The sequence below is a fragment of the Microtus oregoni genome, unplaced genomic scaffold (genome assembly GCF_018167655.1).
Source record: "Microtus oregoni isolate MIOR12 unplaced genomic scaffold, Mior012 000002F_ref0000024, whole genome shotgun sequence".
NCBI classification, from domain to species: domain Eukaryota; kingdom Metazoa; phylum Chordata; class Mammalia; order Rodentia; family Cricetidae; genus Microtus; species Microtus oregoni.
The window spans coordinates 10,760,891-10,778,266 of record NW_024543061.1 but is presented as its reverse complement, the minus strand read 5'-3'; the positions used below and the strand labels follow the sequence as shown (position 1 = coordinate 10,778,266).

Here is a 17,376-nt window from a genome sequence, read left to right as displayed (position 1 = left end):
GGCTCAGTAGTTTAGAGCCCTTCCTAGTGTTGCAGAGGATATAGGTTTACTTTCTTCCCAGCATTCTTATGAGAGTTCATACCTAATTGGCACACTAGTTCCAGGGGATCCATTTTATCTTCTGGAATCCAAGGGCAATAGGCACATATTTGGTTCAAAGAGATAAATTCAGAGAAAAGACATATACACATAAAATAGAAATAAAAACTTCCCTTTGAGAAGTTTAATTGTGAGGGATCACAGTGCTCCTACAACCCATGCTGTTTAGAACAAGCAGAGTAGTGACAGTGCACTTCCCAGAGGGAATCTCAAAATAAAAGTACATGTTGATTCCATAGGGCCAACCACCAAATCATCTGGGATACATTAAAATACTCTTGGGAATTCTTTGCTAATTCTAACTGTCATAGCATGACACAAGAGCAGGTGTCCTTTGAACACCAACTCAAGCCTTTATGAGCTTATTTGCATACTGAGACATTAGCCACAGTGCAGATAGTTCAGAGATTCTTTCAAGGCAGCTTGTTAGTCCCCAAGAAGGAAGCTATAGTTCAGGTCTCAGAGATGGATTCAGATGCTCTCCTCCTGTTCCTACTTCTGCTCTGGGTTCCAAGTGAGATGGTACAGTGTTGGAAACATCTCTTATAGCCCCTGTTACTTTTCATGTTTTAGTGTCCTGATCATCAAAATTATGACATTTAATTAGTGTTAAGGTTACAATTTATTAGCCAGGCGGTGGTGGCTCACGCCTTTAATCCCAGCACTTGCGAGGCAGAGGCAGGAGGATCGCTGTGAGTTCGAGACCAGCCTGGTCTACAAGATCTAGTTCCAGGACAGGCTCCAAAACCACAGAGAAACCCTGTCTCGAAAAAAAAAAAAAAAAGGTTACAAGTTATTTTATGGCTTCTCAGAGTATAGTTCATGACGGCTGTTATCCATTCTACATACATGATGGTTTCACACTTGCGTGTTTTCAGTATATCTGTGACAGCAAGATGTGTTTATCATTTCAAACTCCACTGGTGATGTTATGCTGACCCATTCTCCAGCTTTGTTGCCATTGTCTCTAGGGCAGAGAGCCAACATCTCTTGCAGGATCATCAAGAGTGTCACTCAATCTGGCTATAGTTATGTGCAGTGGTATCAGCAGAAACAAGAAGAGCACCCAAACTCTTTATCTCTTTAGCATTCAACCTTGAATTTGTTGTATTGACCGTGTTCAGTGGCAGTGGGCCGGAAACAGATTTCAACCTCACAATCCTTCCCTTTGGATGCTACTGCTGCTGCAAGCTATTACAGTCAGCAGACTAGGGACTTTGTGTTGTGGGATGTTCTTCTGTCTATGTGTTGTTTTTATTGGTTGATGAATAAAAAACTGCTTTGATCCTATAGCAGAGCAGGTCAGGGCAGAGCAGATCTAGGCAGGGAAGAATGAGCAGGGAGAAAGAAGGGCAGAGAAGCCATGGAGCTTCTGACAGAGTCAGACATGCTGAAATTTTGCTGGTAAGCCATAGCCTCATGGAGATACACAGGTTGCTAGAAATGGTTTAAATTAAGATGTCAGAGTTAGCAAATAAGAAGTTAGAGCTAATGGGCAAAGCAGTGATTCAATTAATACAACATCTGTGTGATTATTTGGGGTCTGAGTTTGCCAGGCATCCAAGAACTTTTCTTTTCCAACAAATTGGTGCCAATGTAGCTGACTAAAATCCACATAAAAAATCTGAGAGAGCTTAATACTAGACACAAAAAGGCAGAGTTTAACACAGCTTCTTGCTGTTTGCTGGAGGAATGCCACACAGTTCCTTTAAGAGAGGTTTTTCTGATTCAGCTGTAGCGGGAAAAAATCTAGCATGCTGCTAGCACAAACTTTGACTATTTCAGGCAGAAAGTCTGGCTACAGAGCATTTGAGCATGGTTTGTGAGCAGACCACATACATATACATACACACACACACACACACACATATATATATGTGTATGTATATATATGTATATATGTATGTATATATATGTATATATACATATATATATTTACTTCATAAATATTACCAAGCAAAATTCCCACTTCCTCCTCTCCTCCCACATCCCTACCTCTACCCACACACCCTTCCCCCAACCCTCCAGTCCGAAGAAAGGGCAAGGCACCCAGCCCTGTGGGAAGCCAAAGGCCCTTCCCCCTACAACCTGGCTTAGGAAGGTTTGCATCCAAAGAGAATGGGGTCCCAAAAAACCTAGTACATGCAGTAGAGACAAATCCCAGTGCCATTATCATTGGCACCTCAGTCTGCCTCAATTGTCAACCACATTCAGAGAGTCCAGTTTGATCCAATGCTCATTCAATCATTCAATCCCAGTTCAGCTGCAGTTAGTGTGCTTCCATTAGCTCAAGTACTGTCTCATGGTCCTGACTTCCTTGCTCACATTCTGCTTCCTTCTGCTCTTCAGCCGGACCTTGAGAGCTCAGTTTAGTGCTCTGATAAGGGTCTCCGTTTCTGTCTCCATCCTTCCCTGGATGAAGGTTCTATGGTGATATTCAAGATAGTCAAGAGTCTGACTACGGGGCAAGGCCAGTTCAGGCACCCTCTCCTCCACTGCCCAGGGTTCTAGCTGGGGTCATTCTTGTGGACTTCTGGGAACCGCTCTAGAGACAAACCTTTTGCCAACCCCAAAATGTCTTCCTCAATTAAGATATCTCCTTTTCTGCTCCCATATCCATTCTTCCTCCATCTCAACCATCCCACTCCCACAAGTTCTCTCCAGGCCTCCTCTTCTCCCTTCTCTTTCCCCTTCTGCCCTTCCATCTACTCCCTTGTCCCCATGCTCCCAAGGTTTGCCTGATGATCTTGTCTACTTCCAATTTTCAGGAGGATCTATATATGTTTTCTTTGGGTTGGCCTTATTACTTAGCCTCTCTAGAATACAATGCCATTGTTTTAATGGATAAACTCCACTAATGAGTGAGTACATACCATATTCATATTTTGGGGTTCTGGGTTATCTCACTCAGGAAAGAGAGTGTGGCACATCTACAAATTATAGTACTACTCAGCAGTATAAACAATAACATCTTAAATTTTGCTGCAGCTTTCTTAATGGTGACATAACCATGCTGTGTGCCTGAGAGTGGAGATGTGTGAATAGCTCTCTGAGGCAAAAGCAGCTCCACCATGCTGAACTAGATTAGCAAGCAAGAAGTTCTGTATATATCATATTAATTGTGAAGCTTAAGTTTTAGACTGGGCAAACAAGCAGGAAGTGCCATATATACCTTAGTAGTGGTGCCGCTTAAGTTTTGAAGAAGCACTTAGCTTTTTAAGAAGGACTCCTGGACAGTAAAGAATTACAGATTCATAATAGGATAGATTCAGGCATAAAAGACTCTAAATGGGTCACAGGGTTGGATAATTATACATAGGCTTGGGAAATCGAAGAAAAAGAGTATAGAGAGTTATAAAAAGAAATAAATGTTTTTTTCAAAAAATAAAATACAGTCTTATTGTTTGTTTTGGTTTTTTATTACTTTATAAATAATGCCAATCATAATTCCCACTTTCTCCCCTCCTCTCACCTCCTGCTGATTCACACACCCTCCCTGCCACCCCCTACAATCCTAAGAGAGGGGAAGTCACACTGCTCTGTGGGAAGTCCAAGGCTCCCCCGCCCCACATCCAGGCTTAGAAATGTATGCATCCAAAGAGAAGAGAGTTCCAAAATGCCAGTACATGCAGTAGAGACAAATCCCAGTGCTATTATCATTGGCCCCTCAGTCTGCCCCAATTGTCAACCACATTCAGAGGGTCCAGTTTAATTCCATGCTCATTCAATCCCAGTCCAACTGGAGTTAGCAAGCTCCCATTAGCAAAGGCACACTGTCTCAGTGGGTGAACCAACCCTTCATGGTCCTGACTTCCTTGTTCATATTCTCCCTCCTTCTGCTTTTCAAATGGACCTTGGGAGCTCAGTCCAGTGCTTCAATATGGATCTGTTTCTCTTTCTCAATCTGTTGCCAGATGGAGGTTCTATGGTGATATTCAAGATAGCCATGAGTCTGACTACGAGGCAAGGCCAGTTCAGGTACCCTCTCCTCCACTTACCAGAGTCCTAGCTGGGGTCATTACCATGGACTTCTGGGAACCCCTCTAGAGCCAAGCCTCTTGCCAATCCCAAAATAGCTCCCTCAATTAAGGTATCTCCTTCACTGCTCCCATATCCATCCTTCCTGCATCTCAACCATCCCAATCCCACAAGCTCTGTCCAACCCTCCTCTTCTCTCCTCTCTCTCCCCCTCTCTCCCTGCCCCTATCCCTACCACAGCCCCCATGCTCCCAACTTTTGCCTGGTGATCTTGTCTGTTTCCAGTGTCCAGGAGCATTTATATATGTTTTTGTGGGGTTCACCTTATTACTTAGCTTCTCAAGGATCACAACATATAGGATCAATGTCCTTTTTATGGCTAGAATCCACTAATGAGTGAGTATATACCATATTCATATTTTGGTTCTGGGTTATCTAACTCAGGATAGTGTTTTCTCCTTCCATCCATTTGCATGCAGAATTCAAGATGTCACTGTTTTTTTTTTTTACCACTCTAATGTATAGATGTGCCACACTTTCTTTATCCATTCTTCCATTGTGGGGCAACAAGGTTGTTTCCAGGTTCTGGCTATTACAAATAGTGCTGCTATGAACATAGTTGAACAAATGCTTTTGTAGTACAACTGGGCATCTTTTGAGTATATTCCCAAGAGTGGTATTGCTGGATCCTGAGGTAGGTTGGCTCTCAATTTTCTGAGAAACTGCCACACTGATTTCCAAAATGGTTGCACAAGTTTGCATTCCAACCAGCAATGGATGAGTGTTCCCCTTACTGCACATCCTCTCCAACATAAGCTAGAGACAGGGTATAGACAGTCATAGATTAACAGGAGTAAAGAAAAATAAGCCATGTAAAGATGGACTATATACAGAGAGTCTAGATTATGTATATTATTGTTTTTTTTCTTAAAATTCTTGACTGTAAAGTAGCTAAGTACTGAGAGATATTTCATTGTATGGGCTACACAATTAAACCATTATATCGTTATTGTATTTTTACTTCAAAGTTTGAATCTATGGATTGGTTGCTTTTGAAAAAAAGTGCTTCTTTTGTCTTCACAGAGGATGAGAGCCTGTGGATTGATTGCAGGCTAATATGTTTTGATGGAATACAACCTTCTAATGTTTGCCTAGAAGAACCCCCAAAAACGTACTTCAACTGTTTACTGACATAAACCTAGCACAAACAGTAAAAGACCTGATTAACAATGCCCCCAAACAGCAGCATGCAGTATAAGCAGAACTATGCCAATATTCCCAAATATTGTCTATAAATAATTCTTTATATTTAAAATAGAATATACTATAAAGATTTGCATTGGTATGGAACTCGGTTAATTGATACATATTTAAAGTCAATTTTGGTATACTTTGTATAAATATATTTCTGCCCTGTGTAGGGATAAGTCCCGCCCCTTAGGGGGCGTGTTCGCCTTGGGCTAATGTTTGCCTATAAATTAGGTGAGCATGCTCCCAGCCACTGCTTCTACTTTCCTGGTCTCAGCAGGAACGGTGGTTCTGTAAGTCTATTTCTCCATTAAAGCTGTATATATATTTTTACAATCTGTCTGCATTCATTTACGCCCTTACAGCCCTGGATGTATTTTGTTTGTGTAGCTCACATAAAATGTAATATATAACTTAGAAATTATAGGTTAATAGTCATACTGTAGTCATGTTAGTTAGATTTTCTAGATATTTAGAGATATATGTAATTTAGAGAGGTATTTTTCAAGTTATATAGAAACCTTCAGAATATGGCATTTAAAATGTTTAAGAACTTAAGACTTTTCATGACAGTGAGACACATCTGCTCCTGGCAGCACAAAGCTACTTCAGGAGGATGATGGGAATTGAAGAGGCTCCTTTTAGAGTTTATTAGTCATTTGGGCAAGAAGCTCTGTTACTTGGACTACTTGATTGGACGTGCAGGACCCACAGAGAAATGAGTGCTGAACTTGCCTAAAGGTGAGATGGTTCCTCTGGGTTCCTAGACATTCTGCAGGGTACAAAAGAGAGTGACTGGCAAACTACCAATATAGGCAGGAGGGCCTGTCTTTGAAATTTCCTGCTTTGTGGAAATATTTGATGGATACTATTGGCCTGTAGGCTGAAGATGGATGCCCCAATGATATGTAAAAACTTTGGGTGACTGTCCCAGTAGCGAGATGTCTCTGACAATTCTAGAGTTTTAGAAGTTGCTTACAATGTACATCCTGTTTACTCAGATAATATCATATTCTTCTGGAGCCTTCGATAGAGTTTAAAAATTCATAGTTATAGTTATAGTTTTCCTATTTAAGATAAAAGATGAAGGAGATATAAATATTGTAACTGTATTCTTGCTTGCCAACTGTTTTGTTATATATAATTCTACTATGATAAATTCAGCCTTCATTTTTGTTTTAATAGAAAAGGGAAAATGATGTATAGATGTAAATCAAAAAACAATCCCACACCATTTTGGAATTATGATTAATAAAAGGGTTATTTATTTCAGGGGAAAATTTGCAGATCACTGTCCTAAACAAAAGCCCTCTGCGCAACCAGGAACAGAGTCTAGTAGGTGGAAGCAGAGCTTAAAGCAAGAGAGAGAGAGAGAGAGAGAGAGAGAGAGAAAGAGAGAGAGAGAGAGCAGGGCTATTGCTGCTTTATAAAGCAAAAGAGACCACACCCAAGTGGGCTGGTATCTCAAACTCTATTAGCTAAAAAAAGTGGAAGGAGCTCCTGCAGCAATAATGTGGAAGGTCCAACTGTCTATGTGTTGTTTGTATTGGTTGATGAAGTCAAGACAGAGCAGATCTAGGCAGGGAGAAAGAAGGGCAGAGTCAGGGAGAAGCCATGGAGCCTCTGCCAAAGTCAGACATATAGAAATTTTTCCAGTAAGCCACAGCCTCTTGATGATACAGATTCCTAGAAATGGGCTAAATTAAGATGTAAGAGTTAGGCAATAAGAAGTTAGAGCTAATGGGCCAAGCAGTGATTGAATTTATACAGTTTCAGTGGGATTATTTTGGGTTTAAGTATGCCAGGCAACTGGGAACCAGCAAGCTCCTTTATCCAACAAGTTAGCTACCACAGTGCTCGAGGAACTTCCTGAGGTAGCTATTTGCTGAGCATTAGTCTTTGAGCTGTGTCATTCCACACACATGTAAATCATGGGATTTCCAAAATCTTTGTTGTAAAATGGTGAAAGTGTAAAAAAGAGATATCTTAAACTAATGTGTGTGTTAGTTCCACCCTACATGATTTATATTTTTTCAATTTTCTTTCTTAATAAAGACCACCCCCATTACTATTTTCAATAGATAAATAGATGATTATTAAAAATTTATAGGAAGCTTTCATCAATTGTTCAAAATAAAAGTTTGAATATTGAATATTACTAGCTGTCTTGAAGACACAAGTTGACATTATCAACCTATTGTCACCTTTCTGTTTTCTGTTTTATTTGTGGAGATTACAAAAAGTCTCTCTTCAGTAGATTATAAACAAGCCTCCTGAAGCTGATTTACTGTTTGGCTTCTGATCTGCATCTTTTTGTCCATCACAGAAGCTCATCAATGGGCTGGGTCTCACTAGCTTTTATTTAGGCCTTGTCTAATACTCATGACTTTCTTTATACTCTCTTCCACTATGTGGCCACACTCTCTTCTTCCTTACTATTACTTTTTGCTGTCTTCTTTGATGGAAGGTTACCAAGTCTCACTATATATTCTGAACTGATCTGGAAATCACTACCTAGGACACAATGACAATTTACTTACACCCCACCAGTCTCTTCACCCTGACTGCTGAATTCCATGACACCACACCCAGGTGTCATATTCTAGTTGTTTTCTCATGCAGGTGAATGAACTGTGGAGGTCCAAGAGTACAATTTATGATCACAGAAGCTTTAACCTATAAAATCTTCCACTTGTACACGAACCTTCTTTGGAATTTTTGATTTTCTCTGATATAGAGTGAGAAACCTCAACAAAATGATCTTTAGCAACACATTCAAATGCATATGTTTGATGTTTTCATGTTAGCTCATGATTACCTCATGATAGTGAATCTGTACTGTATTATTCCCCTTATGCTTAATAAGGAATTATCAAAAATTAAGTGACTTATGAGCTCAACATCTGTAATCTGTCTGCATAAGCTCTTCAGGCTCTCACAGGTTACAGTCAATGTGTTGTCAAGGCTGCATTCTTATCTGGGTGCACAAAATAACCTCATTGAAAAACCAATGCACCTTTTTTTTATTTCAATTTGGTCTCAATAAATTTTCTAAGATCAGCTTGACTTTACAAATGTCTTCACTGAACCACTCATGTGCCAGGATTAGAAGCTTAATCCTCCATTTCCAAATATCTTTCATGGTTACTGGTGGGACATGCAGTATAGAAAACATCAAGGACATAGGAGATTTCAAGACAGCTACTAATCAGCATAAACCAGAAGTTAGCTGAATTTCATCCCCAAACACAGAAAAATATGTATTGCCTTCACACACAGCATGAGTCTTTTCATTAACAAAACTATATATTCAGCCACAGAAAAGAAATGACACATTTCTGTGATTTCTATTTTTAAGATAGTTGAATAAATTTCTTTGTGAATAAGTATCTTTTTATTATCCATTTATATATTGATAGACACTGGGCTGATTTAAGTTCTTACATTGTGAATAGTTTAGCAATAAACACAGGTGTGGAAGTATAACTATTTTGTGATGATGTACATTTGCTCAAAATATATATATAGAACAGGAGTAGCTAAATCATAATGTAATTTTCTGTTTTCTTGTGTACCTCCATATTGAAGTTCACAGTGGCTGTACCAGTTTACAGTCCCTCCAGCACCATACACTGTTTGCTCTTTCTGTTCTCTCCTTTCATCATTTTTAGTCACTTTCATGATTTCCTTTCAATTTGTTAAGCAAATGAAATGATTTTACTTTTTTGCTTTGGTTTCTATCTCAATGCCAAACATGAGAATCTACAAGCCACAAACAATCATCTAGAAGTCACTAACCAACTTCAGAAGAACCCAGGTTATTCATGCTTTGGAATTTCTTTTCCTCCAATAATATCTATTTATTTGGGAGAAATTGGATGATTTTTATTTTCCTGCTCCATATTTCTATACTGAGCATGGTTGAGCTGAAAGCTCCTTTAAGGCTTTGCTTGGGTGAAATTGTTTTCCATAGGGCACAGACGTTAGCAGTAGCTTTGTGTCTATTGTTCTTCCTCTCACAAAATTTTAGGCAATTTTCTATGATATTTCAAAGAAAATTAACATGTGATAGCAGTTGAATCAACTAAGTACTGAGGTTTGCATTTTAGGCTATAGCACTGTATAGGGAGTTTGCATGATGTTTCTATCGTTTTTATGAGTTTCAGATATAATGTGACTTCCCTGGGCTTTCATTCATAGTGGAATACATAGAAGATGGTCCTTTGCCAATGAGCTCAAAGTCGTCAACATCAGATTTACTGGATCAAACATTCGAATAAATTAATCCGTGTTGTTTTCAGCCAGTACGTTTGCAGTTAGTTCCCTTTTAATCACAGCCTAAGGAATCCAGTGTACCAGGATGAAAACTTGATTTGTGGAAAAAAGCACTGATTAAGGACTGTTGTTTTTTTTTCCATCACACTTTAAAAAACATGGAAATTTTGCCCATTGTAGTCTCCATTTTCTCCTTTTATGTACTACAGAAATACATGTTTAACTGTGAGAGCCTTTGTGTTTGTAAGACCCCTGTCTCCATGTGTCCAATCTGAATGAGCAGCAGTAAAGGACTTCAAACAAAAAATAAACTCACTGCAGCTGTAACAAAGCAAAATGCAAAGTTTATCAAAGATCTAGAACACAGCACTACTTATCAGACATTGATTGGGACAGTTACTCATCTGTCATATTCTTGAATTTAAAATTGAGAACTTCTTTGTTCCACATACTACTTGCTTCTCTCTTATGATGGTATGTTAGCAGTTAAACAGAGTAGATATGAATATGCTTATCATAAGTAATTTAACATTTTGTGCTTGAAAAGATGATGTATGAAATTATATAATTAATGCAAATTAAAGGGAAATTCATGTTACTTAAATGCTTAATTATTTTTCAATAATATTTTTTCTTAATGCTAAAACCTTAACATCAGATAACTATGTTGACCTGGATATGAGCTGCCTTGTAACCACTTGGTAATCACACACATTTTTGAAATATTGTCTCCATGGATGGATTAAACTGGGCTACATCTTGTGCTCCATGATGGCCTCTAAGGCATAATCCTCTTACTTAGTCTCTTCAGTCCTGGGATTACAGATGAATCTCAACTTCTTGTCATAATATTTTGTTTATTAATTTTTCTGTTTCTAGTACTGTATATATAACTGTGTTTATATTTCCTTCTTATATATGCTTTAAAGGTTTGCCAACCTGAAGTCATGGCAGGTTCTGGGATTTCTGTTATTACTTCTGATTTTCATTCATACTCAAACAATTTTTTTCTTAGAATGACAGAAATCTCTGGTGTTGGGGTCTATTGGTTTCAATAAAATTATTACTTGATATAGGGTGACCACAACATCTTCTGGAGAGGTTTTAACATGTTCATTACTACAAAAGGACTATTTTCACCCACTTTCAAGATGGCTGATTTTTAGACTATTCTAGGATATGCATTTCTGAAATAAACATGCTTGGCGGAGTTGATTTACAGCTATGACTAATTGAAGAAATCCCGTTCATTTTGTTTCCCTTTTCATTTTCCCAAATTTAGAGTCCTGTTTCAGAATCCTGATGTCATCAGTAAAATACTTCTTTGTTCCTGCTGGGTTTACCTTTGCTTTGAGTTTAAAGCTTCTCTCATGTCAATCTTAAATTAATGCTCCACAGGATTTCTTCAGAGTAAATTCTAGGCTGCTCAATATTTCTGTTTAATTTTCAATCTGGAAACTGGAGCCCAATGTTCACTGAGCATGAATCACTTCACACATGAAAGATAATGGACCCAATTAGTCTCAGTTCTCTCTCGCATACTTTTCCTCTCTTCTTCACCCCATCCTTCCATTCTTTTACTACATATTTTCTTACTCTAAGATACTTTTGCTGTCATGAATTTTTCAACATATTTAACATTATCCTAATACTGTTAACCTGAGATAGCTTTCTTAACATTTCTGCCAAACAAAGCAGCTAAATATGTCTTGGATTTTAACACAAAATTGCTATTAGAGTACCGAATAGATTCTGTTGGAGAGTTATAAGCTGATATCTTTCAGTGATCATTCATACTGCCTGTGGTGTTTTGTTTGCCTGTTGATTCTCACCAGCCTCACACATGCTGCCCTTATATATTTGCTGACTGCTTTGCATGGGCCTTTATAGGCTAGGCCAGCTGCTCAGAATTTATAAACCTGACTTTTACAGTGTGAACTGAGCTGCATCAGATAGGCGGGGGAAGCAAGATGGAGTTATAGACACATGTCCTCATGTCCCTGCTGCTCTGGGTGTCTGGTGAGAAATGAAAAAGTGTTATAATCCTTTTAGGGTCACTTCTTTGTATATAAGGAATTTACAATGTGTGCTAGGACATAATATTTGTTACAGAATTGTGTAAGATATACATACACTGACAAGGTGGCATTGCAGGGTTTTTAAATGACAAATTTCAACTGTTACTATATTCTGGGTTTGCATATTATAAATCTTTTTGTATTCCTTATTTCAGGTGCCTGTGCAGATATCGTGATGACCCAGTCTCCATCCTCCATGGCTGTGTCAGCAGGAGAGAAGGTCACCATCAGCTTCAAGTCCAGTCAGAGTCTTTACAGCAGTTATGACAAGAAAAACTTCTTGAACTGGTACCAGCAGAAACCAGGGCAGGCTCCTAAACTGCTGATCAACTGGGCATCCACTCGGGATTCTGGAGTCCCTGATTGCTTCACAGGCAGTGGATCTGGGACAGTTTTCACTCTCACCATCAGCAGTGTCCAGGCTGAAGACCTGGGACATTACTACTGTATACAAGCTTATGTTTTTCCCACAGTGCTTCAGCCTCCAACAAAAACATCTCAGAGTATCAGCAGCTGCCTGCACCACATGCAGTCCTGCACCTGCACACTTCTCCCTTCTGACTGAGAACCAGTGAGCCTGAAACTCTGATCAAAATGTAGCCAGGGCTGAGGAAGATATAGTGGATTCAGTGTCTCTTATATCATTTGGTATGATAAGCCTGTATGTGCAAATGCAGAGGAAAACTCAATATTATCTTTCTCTTTCTTTGTAACACGATGCCATAAACTCTGTTGCTTGAATATGAAGGATTTATCTTTCTATAGTTCTGGAATTCTGGCATCTATCATAACACTCTTTGGAATAAAGTGATGATGATGACAAACTGTATTTTGTTTCAGAAGTTGTAGGAAAGCCTGTTTCCCACGTTTTCTGATTCTAGAGGATTTTCTTACTTCATTACTTTGGTCTGTTTCTTCTGGTTTTTCTTTTCCTTTCTACTACTTTTTAGTAGATTATGTTACTGTGTCAATTTGAGTGTGTATTTGTGTTTGTGCCAGCATCTACATATTTCTAAGTGCATATGTGACATTGCCTCATTGAGGAGATCAGAGAACAACTTGGACTTGATTGTCTCTTTGTCATTTAGGATCTGGAGAATCAAATCGAGTTTGACAGCAGGATTGGTTTCAAGTGTACTTGACATGTGGGCCATCTTCATGCCCCCTTGAAATTTTTATTAATGTAAATTCATTTTATACAATTTTCTCAAAAGCAGTGTTTTTCCATATATTATATATTTTGACCATATGTGCTAATCTTCCCCATTTCTCCTTCCCTTGGAAAGATTTATTCTGAGGAGTCTACAATGCACATTCTTTACAGCAAGCCATTTACTGACACAGCACACTTCCCACAAGAAACCTAAAACAAAACAAACCACAGAATCTGATGTTTCCACAGGGCTAGGAAAAAATATCTTAGGATACGTTAAAATTAAAATACTCTATGGAATTCTTTGCTAATCCTAACTGACACAGGATGATATACGAGAATGTGATCTTGAGCACCAACTCAAGCTTTTTTGAGCTGGTTTGCATATTGAGATATTAGCTATGGTGCAGATTGCCCAAGCCGTATTTAAAGGCAACTTGCCAGTGCCCAAGAAGCAGCCTCCAGTAAGGATTTCAAAGATGGGATCAGCTACTCTCCTGCTGTAGGTGAGGGTTCTCTGAGTACCAGGATAGAGGGTTCATGTTGAAAACATCCACTGTGACCTTCCCTGTTAAGCCTTGGTGTCCTTAACATTGAAACTGTAGAATTTAATTAAAGTTTTCATTTTATTTTATATGTCTCAGAGCATTGTTCATGACTTCTGTCACAGATTCCACATACATGATGGTTTTACATTGGGGTACATTCGCTTTACACAGGTATGTGTGCTTATAATTTCATATTCCATGGGAGACATTGTGCTGACCCAGTCCAGTTTCTTTGGCTGTGTCTCTAGGCAAAAAAGACGATCATCATCTGCACATCCAACCAGAATGTCACTATAGGTCTGTTAAATCACATATATGAGTGCCAACAGAAACCATCAAGCCCGCAAACTCCTGATCTGTGGAGCATTCAAGTTAGCATCAGAGGTTGCTGCCACGTTCAGTGGCAGTGGGTATAAACAGACTTTACCTTCACCTTTCATCCTGTGGAAGTTGATGATCTTCCATCCTGATACTCTTAGTAGCTTTTATTGGGTTCCTATCACAGAACTCCAGAGCTAAAAGTATCTCCTGGAGTTATTGATCACTGAAACTCAGACTCTCAGTCATTTCTTATCAGTTGTCTCAACCATGTAATTTTAAGAGTCTTGTTTATAAAGATAGTGTAGCAGTGAAACAGATATTTCTGAAACTGTTATATGTTTTTGTCCCACCATATATCTTTATAAATTACCCATTTGCTTACTTAAGAACGTCCTGTCTGAGCTGGCCAGTGGTAGCACAAGTCTTTAATCCCAGCACTCGGGAGGCAGAGGCGGGTGGATCTCTGTGAGTTTGCGACCAGCCTGGTCTACAAGAGCTAGTCCAAGAATAGGCTCCAAAGCTACAGAAATACCCTGTCTCGAAAAAACAAAACAAAACAACAAAAAAATAAATAACAAAGTCCTATCTGATACTCTTTTCAAGGCTCTTTCAATGTATAATACACTGAGCAAACAACCAGTTTAAACTTACTAGAAATGTTCCTCAGTCTCCCAAAATATCATAGCTTGAACATAGAAGACTGTCAGTTGGCCGGGCTGTGGTGGCGCACGCCTTTAATCCCAGCACTCGGGAGGCAGAGGCAGGCGGATCTCTCTGAGTTCGAGGCTAGCCTGGTCTACAAGAGCTAGTTCCAGGACAGGCTCCAAAGCTACAGAGAAACCCTGTCTCGAAAAACCAAAAAAAAAAAAAAAAAAAAAAGACTGTCAGTTGTATTACAGACACAAGCTGATATCCCTCACACTAATGTCACATTTCCACTTTCATTTGCTTGAAATTTCAAAGGTCCCTCTTCAGAGGACCACACACCCTACCTCCTGCAGCTGATTTACTGCTTAGTTCTGATTTGCATCTCTGTGTCCATCAAGACGCTCATCAAAGGGTTTAGACTCATTTGCTGTTCATTATTCCTTATACAATATTTACAACGTTCCCTATGTAATCTTCCACAATGCTGCCACATTCTGTTCTTGTCATCTTCCACCTTGTACAATCTTATTTCGAGGATTGGGTGAAAAGTTTAACAATATATCCAGAGCTGACCATGGCATTGCTATTTATTGCCCAGTGACCCTGAATTTACAACCCATTTATAATTCCCTTCACTGCTGGATAACACAACACAAGGCCCAGGTCCTTTTTATTTCCTAGTTGCTCTACCATTGCAGTTGCTTGAATTCTAAAGACCCAATGGTGCACAGATGTGATCATCTAGGGTTTACTTCCTAGGTACTCCAGTTCTGTATGATTGTCTCTTGGACTTCACCATCATCCCCATGTGGCATGGGAATGCTCAAGAGAGTGATCCTTAGTACTTTTTTTCAGATGCACAACTCTGAAATTTTCAGGTAGTTTAATACCACTGTACAATAAGTTAATACAAATGTAGTGACCTAAATGCATAGTCCTTATAACTTGGCCAGGTACATCTCAGTCTTCTATGCAGGGTCATAGGGGCTATAGTGAAGATGTGATCAAGGCTACACTCTCAGTTGAATACTCAGAGAATCTTGTCTCAAGGTCAGTGATGATGTTTGAACCACCACCTTTAGAAGTGTCCTTCTGTAAAGACAGCACCCATGAAATTCACATGGAGCTGAGTACTTCACGGATATCTACACCTATTCTGTGAGCCTTCACATCATTCTTCCCCTTGAAATTGACATTACTCTCCTTTATTCTATTCTCTGTTGCTGTAACTGGCTACCAAAAACTAGTTACCTTATAAAGAACTTACATCTATTTATTTTAGCCCTGCTCTTGAGAAATCCTAAGATCATTTTGCTGTGATTAGATCATATCTACTGAGGGCTTTTTTGGTGATTCATGACATGATTGAAAGACATTGAGGTGAGAGCATTAGTGTTCCAGATCTGCTATTTTGTCCTCTAGATATAAATCCAATAGTGCTTTTACAGGGCCTTCTGCTGTGGAATATAATGATTCAAAGATGTATTTCATTCTTTTATATTGCATTTGTTTAACTCTGTAAAGCTGTCTTATTTTGCCTGCCTAAAACACCTGAGTGGTTTTTATAAAAATCAGAATGACCAATAACTAGGTAGGGAAAGATAAGCAGAGCTACTATGCATAGAGAATAAATAGAAAGAAAGATCTAAGAAATAAAGAGAGAGGGGAGAGTAAAGAAGAAGAGGAGGACAGCAGGGTTCATAGATATATGAAACTGATATGTGTATGATGAGGAAAAATGATAGGTGTACAAATTACTGTGAATTTATCAGGGCAGAAAACCTTATGTTTCAACAAAACGACTGAAATGCATAACACAGCATACACTACTCTGAAATTTTATTTTATTTATTTATTTTTCCGTGTATTGTTATTTTTATATTTATTTATTTTACATACCAACCCTTCCTTTCTTCTGCCCCCCCACCAGCACCTTCCTTCTTTCCCATTTCCCATTCACACCTCAGGAGGTGGTAAGGTCTCCCTTGAGGAGTCAACAAAGTCTAGCATACCAAGTTGAGGCAAGACCAAGCCTTTCCCCCTGTTTCAAGGCTGAACAAGGTATCCCAACATAGGGAATGGACTCCAAAAAGCCAGTTAATACACCCAGGATAAGTTCTGGTCCCACTGCCAGGGCACCTTGAAAAGATCAAGCCACATAACTGCCATCCACATTCAGGGGGCCTACTTTGATCCCCTGCAGATTCTTTTTTTTTTTATCTTTTTTTTTTTAACTTTTTTATTATTTTTTTTTATTGAAGAAAAAAAAATTTTCCGCCTCCTCACAGCCTCCCATTTCCTTCCCCCACCCCCCACTATTCTCCCCCTCCCTCTCCAGACTGAAGAGCAGTCAGGGTTCCCTGCCCTGTGGAAAGTCCAAAGTCCTCCCCCCTCCATCCTGCTTCTGTAAAGCAAAGGACACTGTCACTAAGACACAAAGGCAACCTACTGACTGGGAGAAGATCTTCACCAACCCCACAACAGACAAAGGTCTGATCTCCAAATATATAGAGAACTCAAGAAACTAGACTTTAAAATGCTAATCAACCCAATTAAAAAATGGGGCACTGAACTGAACAGAGAATTCTCAAAAGAAGAAGTTCAGATGGCCAAAAGACACTTAAGGTCATGCTCAACCTCCTTAGCAATCAGGGAAATGCAAATCAAAACAACTTTGAGATATCATTTTCACAAGTCAGAATGGCTAAAATCAAAAACACCAATGATAGCCTTTGCTGGAGAGGTTGTGGAGGAAGGGGTGCCCTCATCCATTGCTGGTGGGAATGCAAACTTGTGCAACCACTTTGGAAAGCAGTAAGGCGGTTTGTCAGGAAATTCGGGATCAACCTACCACTGGACCCAACAATGCCTCTCTTGGGAATATACCCAAGAGATGCCCGATCATATGACAAGGGCATTTGTTCAACTTTGTTCATAGCAGCATTATTTGTAATACTCTGAAATTTTAGATGAGACCTTAGTTGTAGTATTACATGATGTGTTTTGCAGGCATAGTGCAAACTCTGTG

The 17,376-nt window shown here is 39.2% G+C and overlaps 1 gene segment (V, D, J or C); it reads left to right on the top strand.

Moving 5' to 3' along the window:
- Nucleotides 1–11,542: 11,542 nt before the first annotated feature.
- On the top strand, nucleotides 11,543–12,243 carry LOC121433307. The segment is given in 2 exon segments: nucleotides 11,543–11,619; nucleotides 11,834–12,243. Coding segments are annotated over 2 exon segments (435 nt in total).
- Nucleotides 12,244–17,376: the final 5,133 nt, after the last annotated feature.